Source organism: Pseudopodoces humilis, chromosome 18 (assembly GCF_049639895.1).
Source record: "Pseudopodoces humilis isolate 2021_Gansu_Grassland_sample_001 chromosome 18, ASM4963989v1, whole genome shotgun sequence".
In the NCBI taxonomy this organism is placed as follows: Eukaryota; Metazoa; Chordata; class Aves; order Passeriformes; family Paridae; genus Pseudopodoces; species Pseudopodoces humilis.
Window position 1 is genome coordinate 15,432,569 of NC_142217.1, and position 18,803 is coordinate 15,451,371.

General features: G+C 51.6%; 1 protein-coding gene across 8 annotated transcripts in view; it reads left to right on the plus strand.

Moving 5' to 3' along the window:
* The window catches only part of MPRIP (myosin phosphatase Rho interacting protein), a 77,571-nt gene that overhangs the window by 32,307 nt on the left and 26,461 nt on the right, over positions 1-18,803 (plus strand). For 3 of the 8 annotated variants that reach the window (XM_088064107.1, XM_088064109.1, XM_088064106.1), the window contains exons 5-13: positions 1,218-1,302; positions 4,683-4,893; positions 5,418-5,922; positions 11,840-11,981; positions 12,477-12,593; positions 14,745-14,801; positions 15,956-16,024; positions 16,253-16,342; positions 16,773-16,882. In XM_088064107.1, coding sequence (XP_087920233.1) covers positions 1,218-1,302; positions 4,683-4,893; positions 5,418-5,922; positions 11,840-11,981; positions 12,477-12,593; positions 14,745-14,801; positions 15,956-16,024; positions 16,253-16,342; positions 16,773-16,882 — 1,386 coding nt within the window. Of the gene's footprint in view, positions 1-1,217; positions 1,303-4,682; positions 4,894-5,417; positions 5,923-11,839; positions 11,982-12,476; positions 12,594-14,744; positions 14,802-15,955; positions 16,025-16,252; positions 16,343-16,772; positions 16,883-17,825; positions 17,865-18,803 lie in introns of all 8 variants that reach the window. The other 5 variants (XM_014252640.2, XM_088064112.1, XM_088064110.1 and 2 more) reach the window with 4 other exon arrangements.

The window sequence follows — 18,803 nt, forward strand, 5'->3', positions numbered from 1 at the left end:
TCTCCTGCCTCCCCCAGCCGTGGCAGCAGCAGAGTCAGCACTTTCTGCTGAGATTCCTGGTTCCAAGTTGTATATTCATTGTGACTCCTCTTGTTTTGTAAATACTTGTTGAAATAGACATTTTTCTACCAAGAGCTTGGGATTTTGACCAGATGAGTATTTTCACGCATTGAAACCTCCCTGTCCTGCTGAGACAAGTGAGCACAGGTGAATCTTGGGCTGGCAAACCTGTCCCCCCAGCCCCATTCACAGCGACGTGTTGCAGTGGAGCCGGGATGCAGAGCCATGTGGGAATCACAGCACAGGGGAGCAAGCTCCTCTCCTTCCTGGCAGGAGCAGTGGCTGTGCCCCAAACCGTGGCCAGCCCCCATGGCCTGCTCTCTCCACCCTCTCCCCACTCTCCAGTTCCCAGCTCAGCCTTTGTTGCCAGTCCTGCCTGCCGTGGGAGGGAGAGGCATTGCAGAGTGAGGTGGGGCTGATTTATTGCTCATCAGCCCAGCAATGGATTTTGAAGCAGTGCATTTGCTCCTGACTGCAGGCATTAATCATCCCCGAGCAATCCCACTCTGGGGCCAAGCCAGGCTGGTTTCGTTTGCAGTTGCAGCACGACAGGAAGATTTCCCTGGCTGGGGGAGAATTTGTTTTACGTTCATTCTGTGCTTCTGGCGTTTATTGCTTAACCAAACCCCACTTGATGTGGTCATCTCTGAACGCTTTACAACAGCAGCGTGCAAAGCCGGGGGAGAAGGAAAGGAGAGCGGGGACATTTGAAGCAGGAATGTTTCCCAGTGGTCCAGGGATCTCTGTGGAGTTCTCAGAGATGCGGGGGCAGGTTGTCAGGCCACGGTGGGAGGACACAGGACTTCTCAATGCTGAGTTCATGCTGCTCTTCCTTGGACAAAAGCGCTTTGTCTGCATTGTGCGGGTGTTGGCATTGCTCAAGGGAACGCTCCTGCTGGAGGCTCTGTCCCTCTCCACTGTCTTTCAGGATCCTTGAATCCCTGCCCCATGGTAGCCTTGACTGTGGCCTCACTTTTGCAGAAAGCAGGGTTTGAAACAGAGCACCCTGGAGTCATCCCTCTTCTCCTGCCTTATTTTTCCCCCAGGAGCTGGTTGGGATAGTTTCTGGGTATTGTTCACCAAGCTGACCCTGACCAGGTCAGCATCATTCCTATCCTTGTGGCACAGACCTCACCTTCTGCTTTCTCTTCCTGCAGGTGGCTGGAGATGCTCATCGTCTATCCCAGGACAAACAAGCAGAATCAGAAGAAGAAGAGGAAGGTAGAGCCCCCAACTCCCCAGGTAACCCAGGAACACACACACACACTGTCACCCAGTCCCTTGCCTCCCTCTCAGGGCCATGGTCTTGCTGTGGTCCTGGGGTAGATCCCCCCCAAGGTGTCAGGATCAACAGCCCTCTGATGCCTGTGTGGAGGGTGAGACCTGGGGCAAACCAGGGCAGCAGATCAGTTCAAATTAATTCTTGGTCTCACTTCCAGGGTCACACACTCCTGCTTTCCTGTCTGCTTTGGGGCCATGTTTTGCCCTCTGTGAGCTATTTTGTGGTGCCACCCCTGCACACAATCCTGGGAGTGGCCACAAAGCCATATGTTCCCCATGGGGGACCAGGAAGAGGTGCTGTTCATGGGCCATTTCGTCAGAAACAGGATGAAATTCCATCGGGCTCCAGTTACTCCCTTTGAGATGACCCCAGAGATAATGGGAATGAAAGGAAAATACTAAAGGCCAGGGCCAGGCTGGGAGCTCCGGGGGCCGGAGCTGGGCTCTCCAGGGACCCAGCGGTGGCTTCGTGCTCACTTTGACTATAAATGGTAAAAAGTGGGGCCGGCCGTGACTCACTCGTTCCTGCCTGGCTCCCACGTGGCCGGAATGGGGGAGAATCCCACAGATGGGGAACGTGACCCCAAGGCCACCCTTGTCCCTCGCCAAGGCTGAGAACAGCCATGTCCCTGAGGCTGCCTGACCTCTGAGCACTCATCCCACTGCCACAGGGGACTGGCTGGGAGGGCTCCTCCAGCCGTGCCGGGGACCAAAACCAGCGTCAGGGCTCCCCTGAGCCTTGTCAGGGCTCCCCTGAGCCTTGGTTTTCAGGTCCTCTTTGATAAAGTTCCAAGGATGGCTCTGGTGCTAACTGGGCCATGGATGGGTTTTGTACAGTGTTTGTTTGAATAAGTTTTCGTCACTCCACTGGATAAAGATGTTCTGGGCAATGGGAAAAAAGTCAGTGGGGAGATGATCCTTTTTTGCATACCAAGCTGTAAGACTGAGCCACCCCTTGCCAAAGTCTGGGGTCCTCACAGCCTGAACAACCCCTCAAGTGCTGGCTGTGGTGATGATGCTCCAGGGAAAATGCCTCCTCCCTTCACATTATGAGTTGTCAGTCCTCAATTCTCAAGAAAAGGACTGTTGCATTTGGGGTACCCCAGGGAGTGGATACAGCAGGGCAGGGATGCTCACCCTGGCTGGAGTGCACCACTAAACCCAGGCTGGGTTCAGGAGGGGGATGGGGTGGAGATGAGAAGAGGCTCAGAGCCAGAAAAACATCATTCTGGGTTACATTTCATCACCATGGCAACTTCTTGGAAACCGTACAGGATCTGAGCTCCTGAGCACCAAATAAGGGAAGCGGCTGTGGGAAGGATGCTGGCTCCCTGTGAGCAGATGGGCTCCCCAGGTGCTTGGGGATGGGGACCAGGGACCCTTGTAGCACACTGCCTTCTTGTCCTGGGACAGACCACCCTGTCTTGCTTGGTATCCTCCTTCCACTCTCTCCATCCCATGGCTTCCAGCCCCATGGTGCTGGAAAAAGGCTCAAATTCACTTTGCAAAACCAACCTCCTCCGCTGCTGGATGGATGCTGTGCTGTGTCAGGCACTTAGGAGCAACCTGCAAAGGCAGAAGCAGCATCTTTCCTCTGTCTCCCAGATCCTGCTGATGCAGGTGGCTGGTCCAGAGAAGGAAGGAGGATGCTGAGGAGAAAATCAGCACTAAATTCTCCTCTGTGAAATGGCCTCTCCTGAAGTTGGCTGCTGTTCAGCTTGCTCTCCATGTGCTGGTGGAGAAAGCTTGCACGCTTCCTAAAGATGGCCACACAATAATCAGGCAGTAGATCATGTCTTAGAGCTGCTTAGGGAAGAGTGGATACCTTTGTGATATTAAAAAAACAATTGGATATTCCTGCTTTTTCTCACTCTCACATAGTTTTTGCTTGCCTGTGGTAGAGCTAAGTTTGTTTACAGCTGGATGCTCTCAGAGCATCAAGGTAATTTCCAACTTCCCCCATCATTTTGCATCATCCCCTTGCAAAATCACCAAGGTAGGAGCAATGCAGGGAATACCACTCCTGCTGCAGACTTTTGGACAGGGAGTGTTAGATGTTTTCACTTTGCTTTGCAAGTAGGTTGCAGTTTGAGGGGGGAAAAAGCAGGTTTCTTCTGCAGCTTTTGCTGTGCTCCTTGCTTTTGTGTGCCTGCCTGCTGCCCATGGGAACCTGAGACAGGGTTTGGGGCTGAAATGTGGGATTTGAGGCTCTGCCCTGGGTTTGCACAGGGGTGTGGCAGGCTCAGGTAAGCAGAGCGTGCCCAGACACACCTCATGCAACCTGAGGCTGGTTTTGCTGATTTTGGTGCATTGTGCCTCTTGGAGTTGTTCATACCCCTGAGCAGCAGAGAGTTAATGTCTCTGCTTCCTCACAGATTTCTTTTTGGCCCACATCTCTGCCTAATTAAATACATATCTACAAATAATTACATGGGGGTGTGTATAAGAGATATATAAAGATATATATCCTGAGCTGGTGATTAGCTTTGGGCTTGGATCAATGAAGGAGGGTGTAGGGGACCTTGGAGATTGGCCTGATCCTCTGCTTGAGCAGGGTCCCCTTGAGCAAGATGCCCATGAACTCTGGATCATTTACCTCCAACACTGCATTCCTTTAGTGTGAAATTTCCCAAGGGGATTTTTTTTTAAACTGAGGACATTTGCTGCTTGTCATGTCTGTGCGTGGAGCCGGGACCCCCTGGGAGATCCCTGGTGGCTCCAGCACAGCCCTGCAAATGCCAGTGGAGGTGCAGGGCCAAAACCCACCTGATGTGGGAGGATAGTGGAGGATAGTGGGAGGAGAGGATAGAGAGGATGCTCTTTGCAGCCTTTGTTCCCAGCTTTCAGTTGCCAGTTCCTGTATCCCCCCCTGCTCCCTGGAAAGCAGCTGGAAAACTTCCCACAATCCAAAGGGGAGTTAATTGTCACTGATTTATTGGTGGCTTTAAGAAAAATAATCTGTGAATGCAGAAGCTTAATATGACAGCAGCAAAACATCTGCTAATGAACAAAGCCAAGGAAGGAGTTGAGAAAGCTGCTGCCTCTTCTGGGTCACACTCTGAACCTGGGCTGCCTGGGCTGTGGCCACCAAAGGGGCATCATCCATCATCTGATGGACTCCAGAGCTCCTTGTTAGAAGAGAAGTACTGAAGATGATGGGGAATGTTTTAAAAGGGCATAAAGCACTGACTCATGTCACTGTCCCATCCCTGTCCCGCTGTGACGTGTCGTGGGCAGCACCCAAGCTACATGGAATTCACACCTCAGGGCCAAGCCCTTGTGGACCCTGAGTATGGAGTTGGGGAAAACTCTCCAATTTTCTGTGTCTCCTGGTTTTTTAGGAGCCTGGTCCTGCTAAAATGGCTGTGACCAGCAGCAACATTCCCAGCGCTGAGAAGATCCCTGCCACCAAGTCCACGCTCTGGCAGGAAGAAATGAGGGGCAAGGACCAAGCAGATGGGGGCAGTGGCATTGGCCCAGCCCAGAGCCCTATGCAAGGCCAGGCTGGGGCTGCCAGCTCCATGAAGGATCCTGTGCTGGACAGCAAGGAAGGTGAGAGATGGGGATGCCAGCACTGCTGTAACATTGTGGTGGTCGTGCCGTTGTTCTCCCTGGAACATTTGAGACTGGGGACGGGTTGCAGTGCTGGAGACATTTCCCTTATCTTGCCACTCAGATGGGGAATGTTCTCTGCAGTGAGGTGTCCATTGCCTTGCACCCATGGAGCTGTGCTTGCTGCCAGGCTGGGAAGGACAATGATGGAAATGGATGCAGAGCTGTGACTGCAGCTGCCCATTTCTTAGTTTGAAAGTTCAGATCTTTCACCTCTACAAACCTGGCCCAAGGGTTGGATAATATCCCCAGCTCTCTGCAGACTATCCCACCATCTCCACTGGCGTGAGGGCTGGTCAGGGTGGAAGAGCCAAGGGTGCAGGAGAGGTATCACCGCATGGGGCTGCTGCCCAGACCAACTTTGCTCTCACACCTGCCCCTGTCCTGGGTGGAATCAGGGTGTTTGTTTCTTAAAAGCAGAACTTGGACTTGAAACCAAGCACGGTGATTTCTCTGTCCCTTAGAGGAGAGCTCCATGAACGGAGACCGGATAGACTGCGGGCGGAAGACGCGTGTCGAGAGCGGGTACTTCTCCTTGGAGAAGACCAAACAAGACTCGAAGCTGGAAGAGCAGCAACTGCCACCCCCGCCAAGCCCACCCAGCCCCAGCACCCCGAACAACAGGTACAGTTATCCCAAATCGCCCTCAGAGGAGCATGCCCAGCCCTTTCCTTCCCCAGGTATCCGATCAGGCGAACGAATGATTCACAGCTTCTTGGACTCGAAGAGCAGTTGTCCCATGCACAAGGACTCCAGCAACAGAGATGTAGGAAGGGGAGCTGAAAAATCGGGGCGTCCCCTTTCTTTTAAAGCCAGCCGGCAGTACACCACCCTGGCCGACGTTCCCAAGGCCATTAGGATCAGTAATCGTGAGGCCTTCCAGGTGGAGAGGAAACGGCTAGAGCGGAGAACCCGGGCTCGTAGCCCTGGGAGAGAAGAAGTGGCCCGACTCTTTGGGAATGAGAGAAGGTAAGGGATGAGTGGCTCATCTCCTTGCATGCTTCTAGCGGCAGTGAGGTTGCGTTCCCAGCGCAGCCTGGATGGAGCAGGTGGAGTTTGCTGGGTGGATCCTCTTTGTTTTTCAGTGCTCAGGGTTTAAGGGTGCCCATCCATGCCGAGCAGATGGTGGGATGTCTTTAATAGTGGTAGTGGGCAGGTGTCACCCTGCCTGGCTGCTCTGGGGATATAGAATGATTTGGGTTGGAAGGGACTTTAAAGTTCATCCAGTTCCATCCTCTGCCATGGGCAGGGACACCTTCCACTATTCCAGATTGCTCCAAGCCCTGTCCAACCTGGCCATGGACATTTCCAGGGATGGTGCAGCCACAGCTTCTTTGGGCAACCTGTACCAGGGCCTCACGACCCTCACAGGGAAGAAATGTTTCCTACAATTTAATATAAACCTAGCCTGGTGTTGGGTGGTGTTGGATGCTCACACTGCCATCGAGCCCGCCCTGCCGGCCCCTCCCGGCGCGGCACACGCTGGCAGCCGGCACCATTAATTAGGTTAGCTCTCCTAGTGGCATTAGTGCCAGGTGCCTTACGCAACTGCCTAATGAGCTGAGAGAGGTTTCAAAATGTCACGGCATTAATCTGGGAGGGGAGGGAGAGGCGGGTGCGGTGCCAAGGCAGAGCTCAGCGGGCTGCAAAACAGCTTAGTGTGGAGGAGGACGGGGAGGGCGTCCGCAGCGCACGCCGGGTGCCCTCTGGGCGAGGCCAAGGACGGGCTCCACTCGCCCTGGGAGAGACACATTTGTGCAGCGAGGGCAGTAGAGCAAACTGGGAGACAGGCCCCGGGCAAGAGGGCTGCCTGCCAGTCTGATTTTCCTGCCCTGGTTCTCCTCCAGGCATGTTCTCTCTCGCACAGTTTCAGTAGGAGCTTTTCCTCTGTTTCTTCCCAGCCCCTAAAGGACTGTTTTCCAGACTGGCTTCCGAGAGCTGGGAGCAGTCTGGGATGTGCAACACAGCCTTGTGCTGCTACCAGCAGTCAGCAGGAGGATCCCAAACCTGGCCCACAGTGTGTGCGGGGAGTGCTGGACTGGGAGTAAATGAGGAAAGCTTGGATTTGGCTTTGTCTGCCTTGGGAATTGGCTTTTCCCCAGGATGGAGGGGGAAGATACCACCTTGGCCATCCTGGCTGGGGACAGGGCTGAGAAAAGGCTGGTGGCTCTGGTTTTCAGGCTGAGCTGGTACTGCCTGTGGGTTGTGTCCCTGCTGCATTTACTTGCACAGGATGCCCTGGCCAGTGCCTGTCCCCAGAGTGACAGAACAGACAGTGCATTCCTCCAGTGCCAACAGACCCTTGCTCTGGGATCCCAGTCCTGCAGCACTGGGATCATCGTGCACAGGGTCGGGGAGCAGAATTATAACAGATAACAGGGCCTGGGAGAGGACATTGCTGCCAGAGTCTGTCCTGTTTTAAAGTCAGCCCCACTCATTGCCTGCTGGTGGGTGCCTTTTCCCAGGGAAAGTCTGTTTTTCCCAGCCTGGCTAGGGCTGTTAACAGTTTGTTTTGCTTTATCAGTATTGGCAGCAATTCCCCTGTATCAGCCCAGGGCTTTTATCCCAGCAGAATGGGTGCAGGGGAGAGGAGCAGGAGCTGCACCAGGCGCTGGGGTCTTCCTGCCCACAGGGCTGAATCTGGTCCAGCTTTTGGGAGGGAGGTGACAGCAGAGAGAAAAGGGAGGGATCCCCACCTTCCAGAGGGTTTGGCCATGGATCACAGCCCTGTGCTGGAGGAGTGTGCCATGGGCAGGGATGGCTCAGTGGTGTTCAGGGATGGGCACCTTTGTTTTCTCCTCCGGTAACCTGGGAATTGGTTTGGTGCAGGTGGTGTGGGTGGAGAGCGCCTGTGTCCTGGATCTGGGACAGCCGTGTTGGAGCTCAGTGGACACAACAGGGCACAGAGACACTGTCTAGTGTTGCACCAGAGAATTAACATTCCCCAGCACCCTGCTCAGCTTGGCTTGGCTGCTTTTTAAACTTGAGTTTACTTAGTCCCCATGTCCCTGTCATTTTTCTCCTCTGAGCTCAGACTGTGCTGTTTGAGGCTGGGCAGATACAATAATTAATTTCCATGCCGTGTGGTTGGCTTTTTCCCCTGGTTTAACACCATTTGTAGTAATCCTTCTCAGTAACCCACTAACATGTCTGGGAACACTTCTCCCATGCCAACCCCACAGGCACCAGCCAGGCATGATGCAGATCTGCCCTTCAGTGCAGCCAAATTAACTCACTCAGATTCTGTTGGTATTTTCAACTCTTCCTCCCATTCTTTTTGTGTAAATTAGTGCAAGTGTCAGAGCTGTGGATGGAAAAGAATTATTTTAGGTACCCGGTGTTGCATCCTGAGTGCAACACCTGCAGGCTTAGCTCCAGATAAAGCCATTTGTCGAGGCTTCTCATCCTGTTTCCTTACCCCCAAAAATATTACATGATTTGGAATTCTGGAATTACATGTCCAGGAATTTTCTGTGTTGACCATTCATACCTGACACCACCTCCACGCCCCGTGCAGACGTCGGAGCTTGCAGCCACTCAGAACCAGGAATCGGGAAACAGGAGATAATCTCCGTGATTTTGGCAGAGCAGCAGAGTGCGAGTTCCCTCTGCTGGCACGTGGCAGGATGGGGCTGTGGTACCCACCAGGATGTCACACTGGGCTGGGGGACAGGGATTGAGGCCAGAGAGGTGGTGCCATTTGCAGTCTCCCCTTTCAGACCTGTCCTTAGGGCAGAAGGGCAGGGGCAGCTCTTTGGAAATCCCATGGATGAATCTCGAGGTGTTGCACACAAAAATCACAGCTGAAAAGAGCTGCAGGAACATCCTTAGACAGCAGTCCCCATGTCCCAGAGGGACTCTGCAGCTGCAGGGATGAATCTCTGCACATCTCAGGATGTCTGTTTGACAAACTTGGCTTTTTGTGCACAATTGCAGGGGCACAGCCTGTAAAACCACAGCTTTCCCAGCTGACCCCATGTTCCTCTCACAGTGGCAAGAGTTCACTGTGGTGTCAGCCACATCTGCTGTAGGAGTGTGGTCAGGGGCTGAGGTGTATTTCTAGCATCAGTTAATAGCAGAAATTGCCTGAAATTGCTTTAAAGACTTTTCTCACTCAAATTCCTTCTCTGGAGTTTTTGAGGTGTAAAGCTCTGCTCTGAATTCTGCTTCTCCCCGTACAGAGGAGCGCCTGCTCTTCCAAATAAAGGTTTTTTCCTTGTAAAACTATCCTCATCATTCCTGTGGACCTCTTGGGAAATTCCTCTTCCTTTTCCTGACACTTGCTATCTTTCTTGCTGCTAAATAATGAATGAATCCAATAAAAACAAAGCCCTTTCTTCCAATCAAAGAAAATCACTTTAATGACAGCTCGTGCTGGTCTTTTGAGCTTTCCTTCCCACTGCACACCCCCTCCACTAACAGCTGAGATCTGCAGCCTGGGTTTAGTGGCCTGGAAAAGATTAACAGCCTGCATGGCCAAGGAATTCCTTGGGATGAGCTTTTGTAGTTGAAAAGCACTAAATGGCACTGCAGCTTTTATATAAAGCTTCTTCGTACCTGTCCCAGCCTTGTTTTGTGCACACAGAGCTGCTGTGTGGAGGGAGCAGCTCTATCCAGCACGTGGGGAGGGGAGGAGAGCCCTTCCTTCCCCGTCCCTCCAGGATCTCTGGCAGTAATCTCTCTGAAATGTTGATCTAATGGGATAAAAAAAAAGATTCTTTCCTGTAATCCGGATGATATTAACCCTTGGGGCTGTGATTTGGTTGCAGTGATTTATTTTTCTCCTCCCTTTTTCAATGATGAATGACTGGAATGATTTTGATTTTGTTTTGTATGTAGATGCAGATATATAATTTCCTCTTCTGTTCATTCATTTTCCAGCCTTGTTTTCTTCCAGGTCTTGTTGCTCTCCACCTTCTCCTGCTGTGTTGCTGTGTGACGTGTCCACCTTTACTTCGCCTGCTTCGCTACCATCTCATCTCAATCTCAAGCCGTAGAACAACTTGGTGGTGCAGCCCCTTTCATGAGAAATCAACCTGCTTTTGATTTTGTTTATATGTTTTTTTGGTTGGGATTTTGTTCTTTTATTTATTTTTTTTATTCTCTTGATTTGTTTTTCTTCAGACCTTCACCTAATAGGGCACAGACAATGTTAATTCGTGGACCTTTTCCTCCCTCCTGAACTGAGACTCAGAGAAGGCTGGGCCAGTATAAAAAAGGTTAAAAAAATGTGATTCCAAAACAATTCCATGTCTGTCAATGAACACAGAACATGGATTTATGCTCCACAGCCTGGCCTGTGTCAGGCATCTCATGAGCAGAACATCCCAGGGAAATTGGGAGCTCTGCATGAGCCCAGGATCTGCCCACTCCCAGTTTGCAAACTGGGAAGCACCAGGGGCTGAACTGATGTCCCCTAAAAGCATCAAAGATCTTTAAATTTACAAAGCAACCTCTTCCTCTTTGGTTGTGTCCTGGCAGCCTGGCTCTGAGCAGCAGTGGGAGGCCCCAGCCCCCAGGGCATGGGATGTGCTCAGACTGGTTGTCTCCTTTATAGAATTTGGTGCAAATATTGGTTGAAAACTGAACATCTCATGGTTTTTGAACCCTTAACCTGCTGTTCCTCTTTGTGGGAAGTGTTAAAAATGTTTTTATTTTGGATAACCTGTTCTCCCTCATGTGGTTACCATTGTGATTTTTCATGCACATCAGAGGCTCACACAGAGCAAGCAGCCCCAAGTTTAGATGTGGCACATGTGGGTCCAAATTTTGTGTCAAGAAACCACCTGGACAGAGCTTTTTGGGGAGGTTTGAAATGAAACTTTAAGCCTCACAGCTCAGAGCACAGCTGGCATGTGCTGGTGGTGGGTTATGGCTTTATATTGCCAGTTTGTGAGTGAAGACCTGAGGCTGATACTTTCCTCCTGAAGCCCCGGGAATGCAGACTTAGACACGAGCAGGTTCTTTGGAAATCGCTTTCCTGTGGGTCAGAAAGCAGCTTCTCATGCTGAAACAGCACTTCTAATTCCACCTGTTTGCTTGTCCTTAAGAGAATCCCTTTTGGGTTTGATCCAGGGTTGGTTCCTTCTCCATCCATTTCTTCATAGTTCTCCATTCTCAGAGACACAAGTGCCACGGTGCAGTGGGCCTCCAAGACAGTGTCTGAGAGCCCAGGTTGTGCCCCCTGATGTCCAGATTGGATTTTCAGCCCAGTTAAGAGGAGGGAAAGGCCCCAGGTCCTTAAGGGAGTGTCCTGCCATGGTACAAGGTGCTCCTCATCTCCTCGCACCCTTTCAGGTGGTGCGTGCTGTGAGCCAGAACCGTGGTCTGGGGGCACCTATGGACACCCCTTGCTCCGTGCCATCCTGTGCCTGTTCCCTGTGTGAGGCTGAGTTTTCAGAGGGTTCCTGTTGCAGTGAACACACTGGGGGACCCAGACCCACCCATTACCTCTGCACCCCAACTTGGTCTGATGTATCAGTGCTCTGGGGAGCAATTGAGAGCCCCAGTGCTAGAGGATAGAGGCAAAGCTTAAGCCAAAGCTGCTCCATAATTCCTGCTTCCCAAGGGGCTGTAAAATTCACAAATAAAAAGTTATTGCTGGTTTTGTGAGGGGTTTCTAGTTACTGAAGAAGATGCTAGGTGCAGAGCTGAATAATGTGAGTTTTTTTCCCACTTTGTGGGTAAAATGATGTCAGATCAGGGTTCTTACTCTGGATTTGGCCACGGTGGAACTCACAGAGAAACAGGGACCAAAAGCCAGGTGTGCATGAACTCTGGGTCGAGCAATTCTGCGACCTTAAATTTGTGGGGTTGTACAGCTCCACAGAGTTGCTGTTCTTGTGTTTAAACCATCTCTGGTTTTCCTTTTGTCTCTGTTTTCTAGGAGATCCCAGGTGATTGAGAAATTCGAGGCACTAGACATTGAGAACGCGGAGCACATGGAAACGAACGCGTCAGGAGGCGCTGCCCTTTCCAGCGAGACGCGGCAGGGCAGGAGTGAGAAGAGGGTTTTCCCACGGAAGCGGGTAAGATGCTCAGCCAAGTTCTGGAAGATGAGACCTGGAATCCTGCAGCCCAGGATGGAGGGTTTAGCTACAGGTTTTGTCCCTGGATGTGGGTTTGGAGTCACAGGCAGCTCACACAGGAGCCAAACCTCTGTGTGTGCTCAGTCTGTGCAAATTTTCCTGCTCTGCTCCCTTGGCCTGGGTGTAGATCAGAGTGGAAAACCAGGCTGTCTCTTCTTTCTCCATAATACAAAGGGAAATTTCAGATCTGGCACGGCAGGACACGTCAGGATAGGGTGAACTAACAAAAGAAACAAGTTTGAGAGTCCCAGATATGCTTGGATATAATGGGAACAAATTAATGCCTGAAAGGACAAAAAATGTATTGCCAAGGAAATGACACTTGTTCTGAGCCTGAGATGCCCATTAAATAAAGCAGATTTTTATGCCATGAGCCAAGAGAGCAGGACTCTGTCCTAGTTCCTGCACTGATCTGGGCTAATGCTGTTCACACAGGACTTCACTTGTGAAGGAGCAGCCGTGGGCTCCATCCTGGATGTGTCTGCGTCACCTCTGTCCCCACACCGCCGGGCAAAGTCACTGGACAGAAGGTCCACAGAGTCCTCTATGACGGTGAGCCACCAGGGCCTTGGGGAGAACATGAGAGGCCCTTCCCAGAAGGTCCCACAAAAACTGAACTGTTGGCTGCTTTCCTCACAGCCAGCACATAGGATATGGGATGCATTCAGACTTGGAGTTTTGTGTGCTCAGGTGTGACCAATCCTGGAAGTGTCAGGGGCTCAGTTGGAGAAGGGCCACACCTTTTGCTTGTTGCAGAAATTAAAACTCAAGAGTCTTGTGGGGAGCACATTTCCTTAAAGTACAGCAGCATCTTGAGAAGCCGACCCTGTTCTGGTTATTTTCCCCTAGAATACCCCTTTTCCTCGATGGTTTGTGTGATGTGTCAGACACTCATGCTGTAGGTCACCCTAGCAGTGCTGAGGTCACCTCAGCTGCTCAGAGCCCCTTTTTGTCCCATGGTGTCCCCCAGCAGAGGCTGCAGCAGGGCATTTCCAGCTCAGCACAGGGTCAGTCCAGTTTCTGGACTCAGACCAGCTGCTGTGTCATGACTGAGGTATTTTCATAGGATCACAGAATCCCAGAATGGTTTGGGATGGAAGGGACCTTAAAAATCATCTTGTTCCAGCTCCCCTGCCAGGGGCAGGGACGCAGACCAGGCTGAGCAAACACATGTCCCAGTTTTCTAATACCATTCCCTTGATGTTTATGCAGTTGGAAGTGGGTGTGAGTGGGATGAAGGCTGCAAGGAAGGGCTGAACCTTCCTCCTGAGCTTTCCTCCCTTTGCATATTTTAGATGCTCACCAGACCTGGAGGCAAACAGTACAGAATAAACACAAAGTGCTCTTCTCTCCCTCACCACCCTTCTGTAGGGACAAAATAAATACACTTGCTAATCTCTCAAATAGATTACAGAGCTACTGTAAATACAAGTTGCATTTTTTTGTGGATGGACAGCTTCTATTCAAGGACTTACCAGAAAAATGCAGTAGCTTGGTGTTTCTGGAGCTTTTCCTGTAGACTTGTACAGCCACAAGAGTGATTTTTAAATTCCTGGTGGGAATAAAAAGTGCAAGTACATATGAAGTGGCAATGCACATTATCCAGTGAAGGGAAGAAAGTAATGTGGGTTTAGATTAGATATTAGGAAGAAATTCTTCCCTGTGAGGGTGGGGAAGCTCTGGCACAGGTTTCCCAGAAGAAGAAGAGAAGCTGTGACTGCCTCATCTCTGGAAGTGTTCAAGGCCAGGTTGGATGGGGTTTAGAGCAGCCTGGGGTAATGGGTGGTGTTCTTGCCCATGGCAGGGGGTGGAACAGGATGGTTTTACTGTTCCTTCCAACCCAAAACATTCTATAATTCAGTACTTTACTTTCCCCTGCGTTTTTGTGGAGCAGGACTGGGTTCCCACCACCATGGGCTCACTCAGATGTGGGATGTGCTGCCCCCCAGGTTTGATTGAATAGGCTCCCAGACCAAATTTCCATTGCTGCCCTTGCTGTAGCCCTTTTCAGATGCTGCAGCTGGATTTCACACACTGCTGTGCTTTCCTCTTCCACTCTGCAGCGCATGGAGCAGCTGGAGGAGCTCAGCCTCGGGGGAGTGAAAGCATTTCCACCACATCCTTCCCTGCACACGGGCAGGCCTGGGAGGAGGGGCTGGCAGCAGTTATCCTATGCTGTCCTGCTTGCTTTTTTCAGGAATTCAACATCCCCATGCACCCACAATGAAGGAAAAAGCAGGTGTCAATTGGGTGGTGCAGGGCTTGGATTCCCTGTATTTCCAGCCTTGGGAACTCAGCCTGTTTTGAGCCCTGCAGCCTTGCATCAATAGCACATAGCTTTTCTTTTATAATGTATAATAGAGGTAAAACTGCCTGAAGTCTTGCTAATTCCTTGTTTATCCTTTCTCTGTAATGCTGGTGTAGCAGTAGGAAATTGCAGGAGAAATGGTAGGAAGGGAACAGCCTGAATAAACTGCAGAGGTCTCCGTTCCTCCTGGGAGCAAACATTTAGCCACCATGCAGTGTAATAACTCAGTTTGTGCTAGATGACTTTTAAAAGGCCCTTCCAACCCAAACTATTCTATGATTCTATGAATTTAACTGTCTCTTTTATTGCTCTGCTGGTTTTATCAGCTCACTGCTGTTTGCCTTCTGGGTGCAGACACTTCTTCCCTCTCTTGATCCCTCTCTCCTTTCTTCCAGCCTGACCTGCTGAACTTCAAGAAGGGCTGGTTGACAAAGCAATATGAGGATGGGCAGGTGAGTCTGGAGAGAGCTCTGCCCTTTGTGTCAGTGTCTGGTGCTGTGGTCAGTCCTGGTTTCTGGCAGCTCACTCCAACGTGCTGGCTGTGCTGATGGAACCCCAGTGTCCTGGGTAGATCAGTACTGGGCTTCTCTTGAAGTGGGAATTGCTGGTGCTCTGTCCTGGGGATGTTTCAGAGGTGGATATAATATTGTGGGTTTCTAGGGAGCCAGGGCAGCTTGGATGGCAGCACTGGTTTCATGTTCCTGTTCCATATTTATTAGCCTCGTCTCCCTTGTGACCCAGCGCCCTCTTTGGTATCAGAAATGAGGCTCAGGTAAAGTCTCCTGAGTGCTAGGGAAATGACAATAAATAAATTAATTAATGCCTCTGAGGAAAGTAGCTGGTGCCACTTTCCTGCTGCCAGTTCCCAGAGGGATGCAGGATGCTCTGCTCTACTGGAGCCTTAGGAGTGGGCACTGGTGCCAAGGCAGCGTGGATGGCCCTGGCTGTTCACAAACCACCCCTTCCCTGGATTTCCTTCCCTCCTCCTCAGCTGTCAAGGGAAAATGAGGGCAATTTGCCTGTGGCTGTGGGTGGCCCAGGCTCTGCTGTGGGTACCCCTGGGTCCAAGCACACATCCATAGACAGCCAGAGGGGAATTGGCAGCTGGAGTGAGTGTTTTATTGACTGAAAGCTGCCTTGGGTGAGCCAGTGCTGGAAGCGTTCAGGAGGCACATTTATATAGAGCAAGGGCCAGGAATAGACTCCCAGCTCAGTTCCTAGGTACTGCAGATAAAACATGAATGCTTTACTACTTTTCTTTTTTTTGTCCGAAAAGGCTTTAAGTGCAGTTCCTAAAAGCCTCATCTTGCAGTGGAGCTAATGGGGAGGCTGCAGCTGCCCCATGGCTCTCACTGTGTCACTGTCACATGCAGGGTCTGGTACTCTGCAGGGTGGCAGCAAACCATCACTGTCCTTGCACTGCTGCCTGTTTGGGTCTCCCTTTCCCATGGAGGGGCCTTGATGAAGCCATGTGTGGAGCTGGGAGGGGCAGGCATTGAGATGCCTCCTGCACGGCGTCTCTGCCGGTTGACCTGTGATGAGCAGCCATGAATATGGTGGTGGGGAAGGAGCAGGATTGTAACTGTTCCATTTTTTTGTTTCCTAGTGGAAGAAGCACTGGTTTGTGCTGACTGACCAGAGCCTGAGATACTACCGGGATTCAGTGGCAGAGGAGGTCAGTGTCTTCTGTCAGTGTTCAACCCATTACAGGGCAGCTCCTGGTGTTCCCAAATGGACCCTGGGCAGGTCACTGCCTCCCTCAGTGCCCCCATTCCCAGGTGCCAAAGTCCTGGAGCCGCTTCAGGGCTCTGTGCTTCTCAGGAACCTGCTGTACCTCCCTGTGAGCCCACCATGCTTTGGGGCTGCAAAGCTTTGTGGCTTATTTTACCTCTTCCCTCTGCAGGCAGCTGACCTGGATGGAGAAATCGATTTATCCACGTGCTACGATGTCACTGAGTACCCAGTTCAGCGGAACTACGGCTTCCAGATCCATGTAAGAAGAATGTGGGGAGGAGGAGGAGTCTAGCTGCAGGACAGCTGACAGGGATGCTTGTCCATGACAAGGGGAACATCTCCCCTAACACCCAAGAGAGACCACTCAGCATCCCCCTGCAGTGCTCCAGAAGAGCTGTGGCCTTGGGTTTGAGAGCCAGTTTTTGTGGCTGTTAGAAAAGGAAGGGGGAAAGGGAAGGTTTTGTCACAGTCTCAGGGTCTCACCTCTGGCAGAATCAGCCTGATTGCTGAGAAATGCCAATTCCCACCAGGAGTGTGCTGGGGGATGGAGGGGCTGGGTTTGACCTCTGTGTAGCCAGCAAGCAGTGCCCCAGCACTGGGGGCTTGGGGATGGGTGCTGGGTGGTCTTGGGGAGTTGGGAAGCTGCTGGTGGGTGCAATCACATGCTCTGAGCTGTTCTCTCTCTGTAGACAAAGGAAGGGGAGTTCACCCTCTCTGCCATGACGTCGGGCATCCGCCGCAACTGGATCCAGACCATCATGAAACATGTTCGCCCCACCACTGCTCCCGATGTAACGAGGTGAGGAGGGGCTGTAGCAGCCCCCGCAGCTTTGTGGTTTGCTGTGCAGGAGTAGCTCGTCCCTCATCCCTTTTCTTTCCTCTTTCTGAGCCTGTCTGTTCCTGGAAGCTGCAGCTCTTTCTCACACCTCTCTGAGCTTAATTTGGATACACTTTGTGGGGACGCTGATATGCCGAGTAATTCTTATGTGTGCAGATTTCCAAGAGGGTTGAAAATGTGGTTTTAATTTGTGCATAGGAATATGAAATACTGTTTCTATATCAAGGCTCCTCTGGATTCCCACCAGGTATTGTGAAACCACTTGGATTCAGTTGTGCTGGGTTCACCCTTTCCTCTGGCTACTGTTCAGTGTGAGCTGCCCTGCCCCTCTATGGGTCACAGCAGCAGGAGCCCAGGGTTCAGTTTAGAAACTGTTTGGCTCTGATCTATTTTAAACTCCAGCCAGGAAATCGTCTTCCCTCCTCTTCTGATCTTCCAGAAAGCTGCTGCAGCTCATCCCCTTAAGCTGTAGTAATGCTGGTATCTCCTCCTGCATCAGTGCCAGAGGAAGGGGACCTACTGCGTCACAGAGTACCTTCTGTGGGCGCTTCTGGCTGTGTGTACAGGGTGTTTGGCCTCCTCACAGCTGTCTGTGCTGGCCACACTCCTACAGGCCACCTCTTACAGGCTGCGTGGACATGGCTGCACCACTAACTCCATCTCCTGTCCTTACTGTAGCTGCAGCCAGCAGGTTTTTGCCAGGTTTATCCCTGTGTTGATGGAATGGCTCTTCTCACCCAGTGCTGTTGACCTGGAGATGCTCCAGCCTCTCCTTCCCCATCCTGCTTAGCCCTCAGCCACTGTTTTCCCAGCCCTGCCCGAGCTCTGGTGGATCTCACAGGGGTCTCGGGGAAGCCGCCTCTCTCCTCACTCCTGTGTATGTTTGATTTCCATGCAATCCCAGGAAAAACTTCTCTTTGAAACTATCCGTGCTGAAGCCCAGGTTGGAAAACTGTGTTCTCTCCTGTATTAACGTTCTGTGGTTTGTATATCTCGTGATTCACTGCATGCTCCTCCTTTTCTGCACCTCGGATGGGAAGTCCTGCAGTTTCCATTTATTTTTCTTTCTTTTCTTCCCCCCTTTCTTTTTTTTTTTTTTTTTTTAATTTTTTTTTTCCTTTAAATAAAAGCCAGAGAGAAGGGAAGAAGCAACCTGGTCTTGACCCTTGATTTCCCCCCACTGGTATCTTCCGATGTGACTAGATACGAAGATGAAGACCAAGGAAATTTGAGGGGACCTCTCTGCCTTTAAAGAGCCAGATGTATTTATGGTTGCTCACAGGTTACTGTAGCACGATAGCCCTGTGCTCACTGTCTGCACCTGCTCCGAGCCCACACAAAGTGGTTTCACTTGGCTTTCTCTCCGAGAGGGTCCAGGCACAGGAACTTGTTCTACTGCACAAACAGATCTTGAACCAGTCCTGAGCTGGGAAAAGCGAATGATGTGTGTGCTTCTGTCGTTTCCCACCGAGCTGGTGTCGGACGGGGTAGAGGCTGGCGTGGGTCAGTCGCGTTGCTGAGGAGTCCTGCGCTGTGTGTGGAGCGGGGCTGTGTTCACTGGTGCCTGCCTGGCAGCCCTGTGCAGCAGCGTGGGGTATCCCAGCCCATCCCACCTGGCTTTGGGATGTCATTGCATTCCTCAGCCGGGAAGCAGCGGGTGAAGGGGGCTGCTGGAAGGCTGAAGGACAGACTGCCCAAGGCTCAGCGTGGAGGGGTGCCAGGCACAGTGTGGCCGGGGGCAGGCGGGGTGCTGTGCTCGGTGTGCCAGGAGGGCAGCGGTGCTCACCCACCCCTGGGGATGGTTCCACCCCACACACCCCTGCAGCCCTTGGCCGTGTCTCATTAACCTGCTGCCGTGGCTCCACCCAGCCAAATGCTCCTT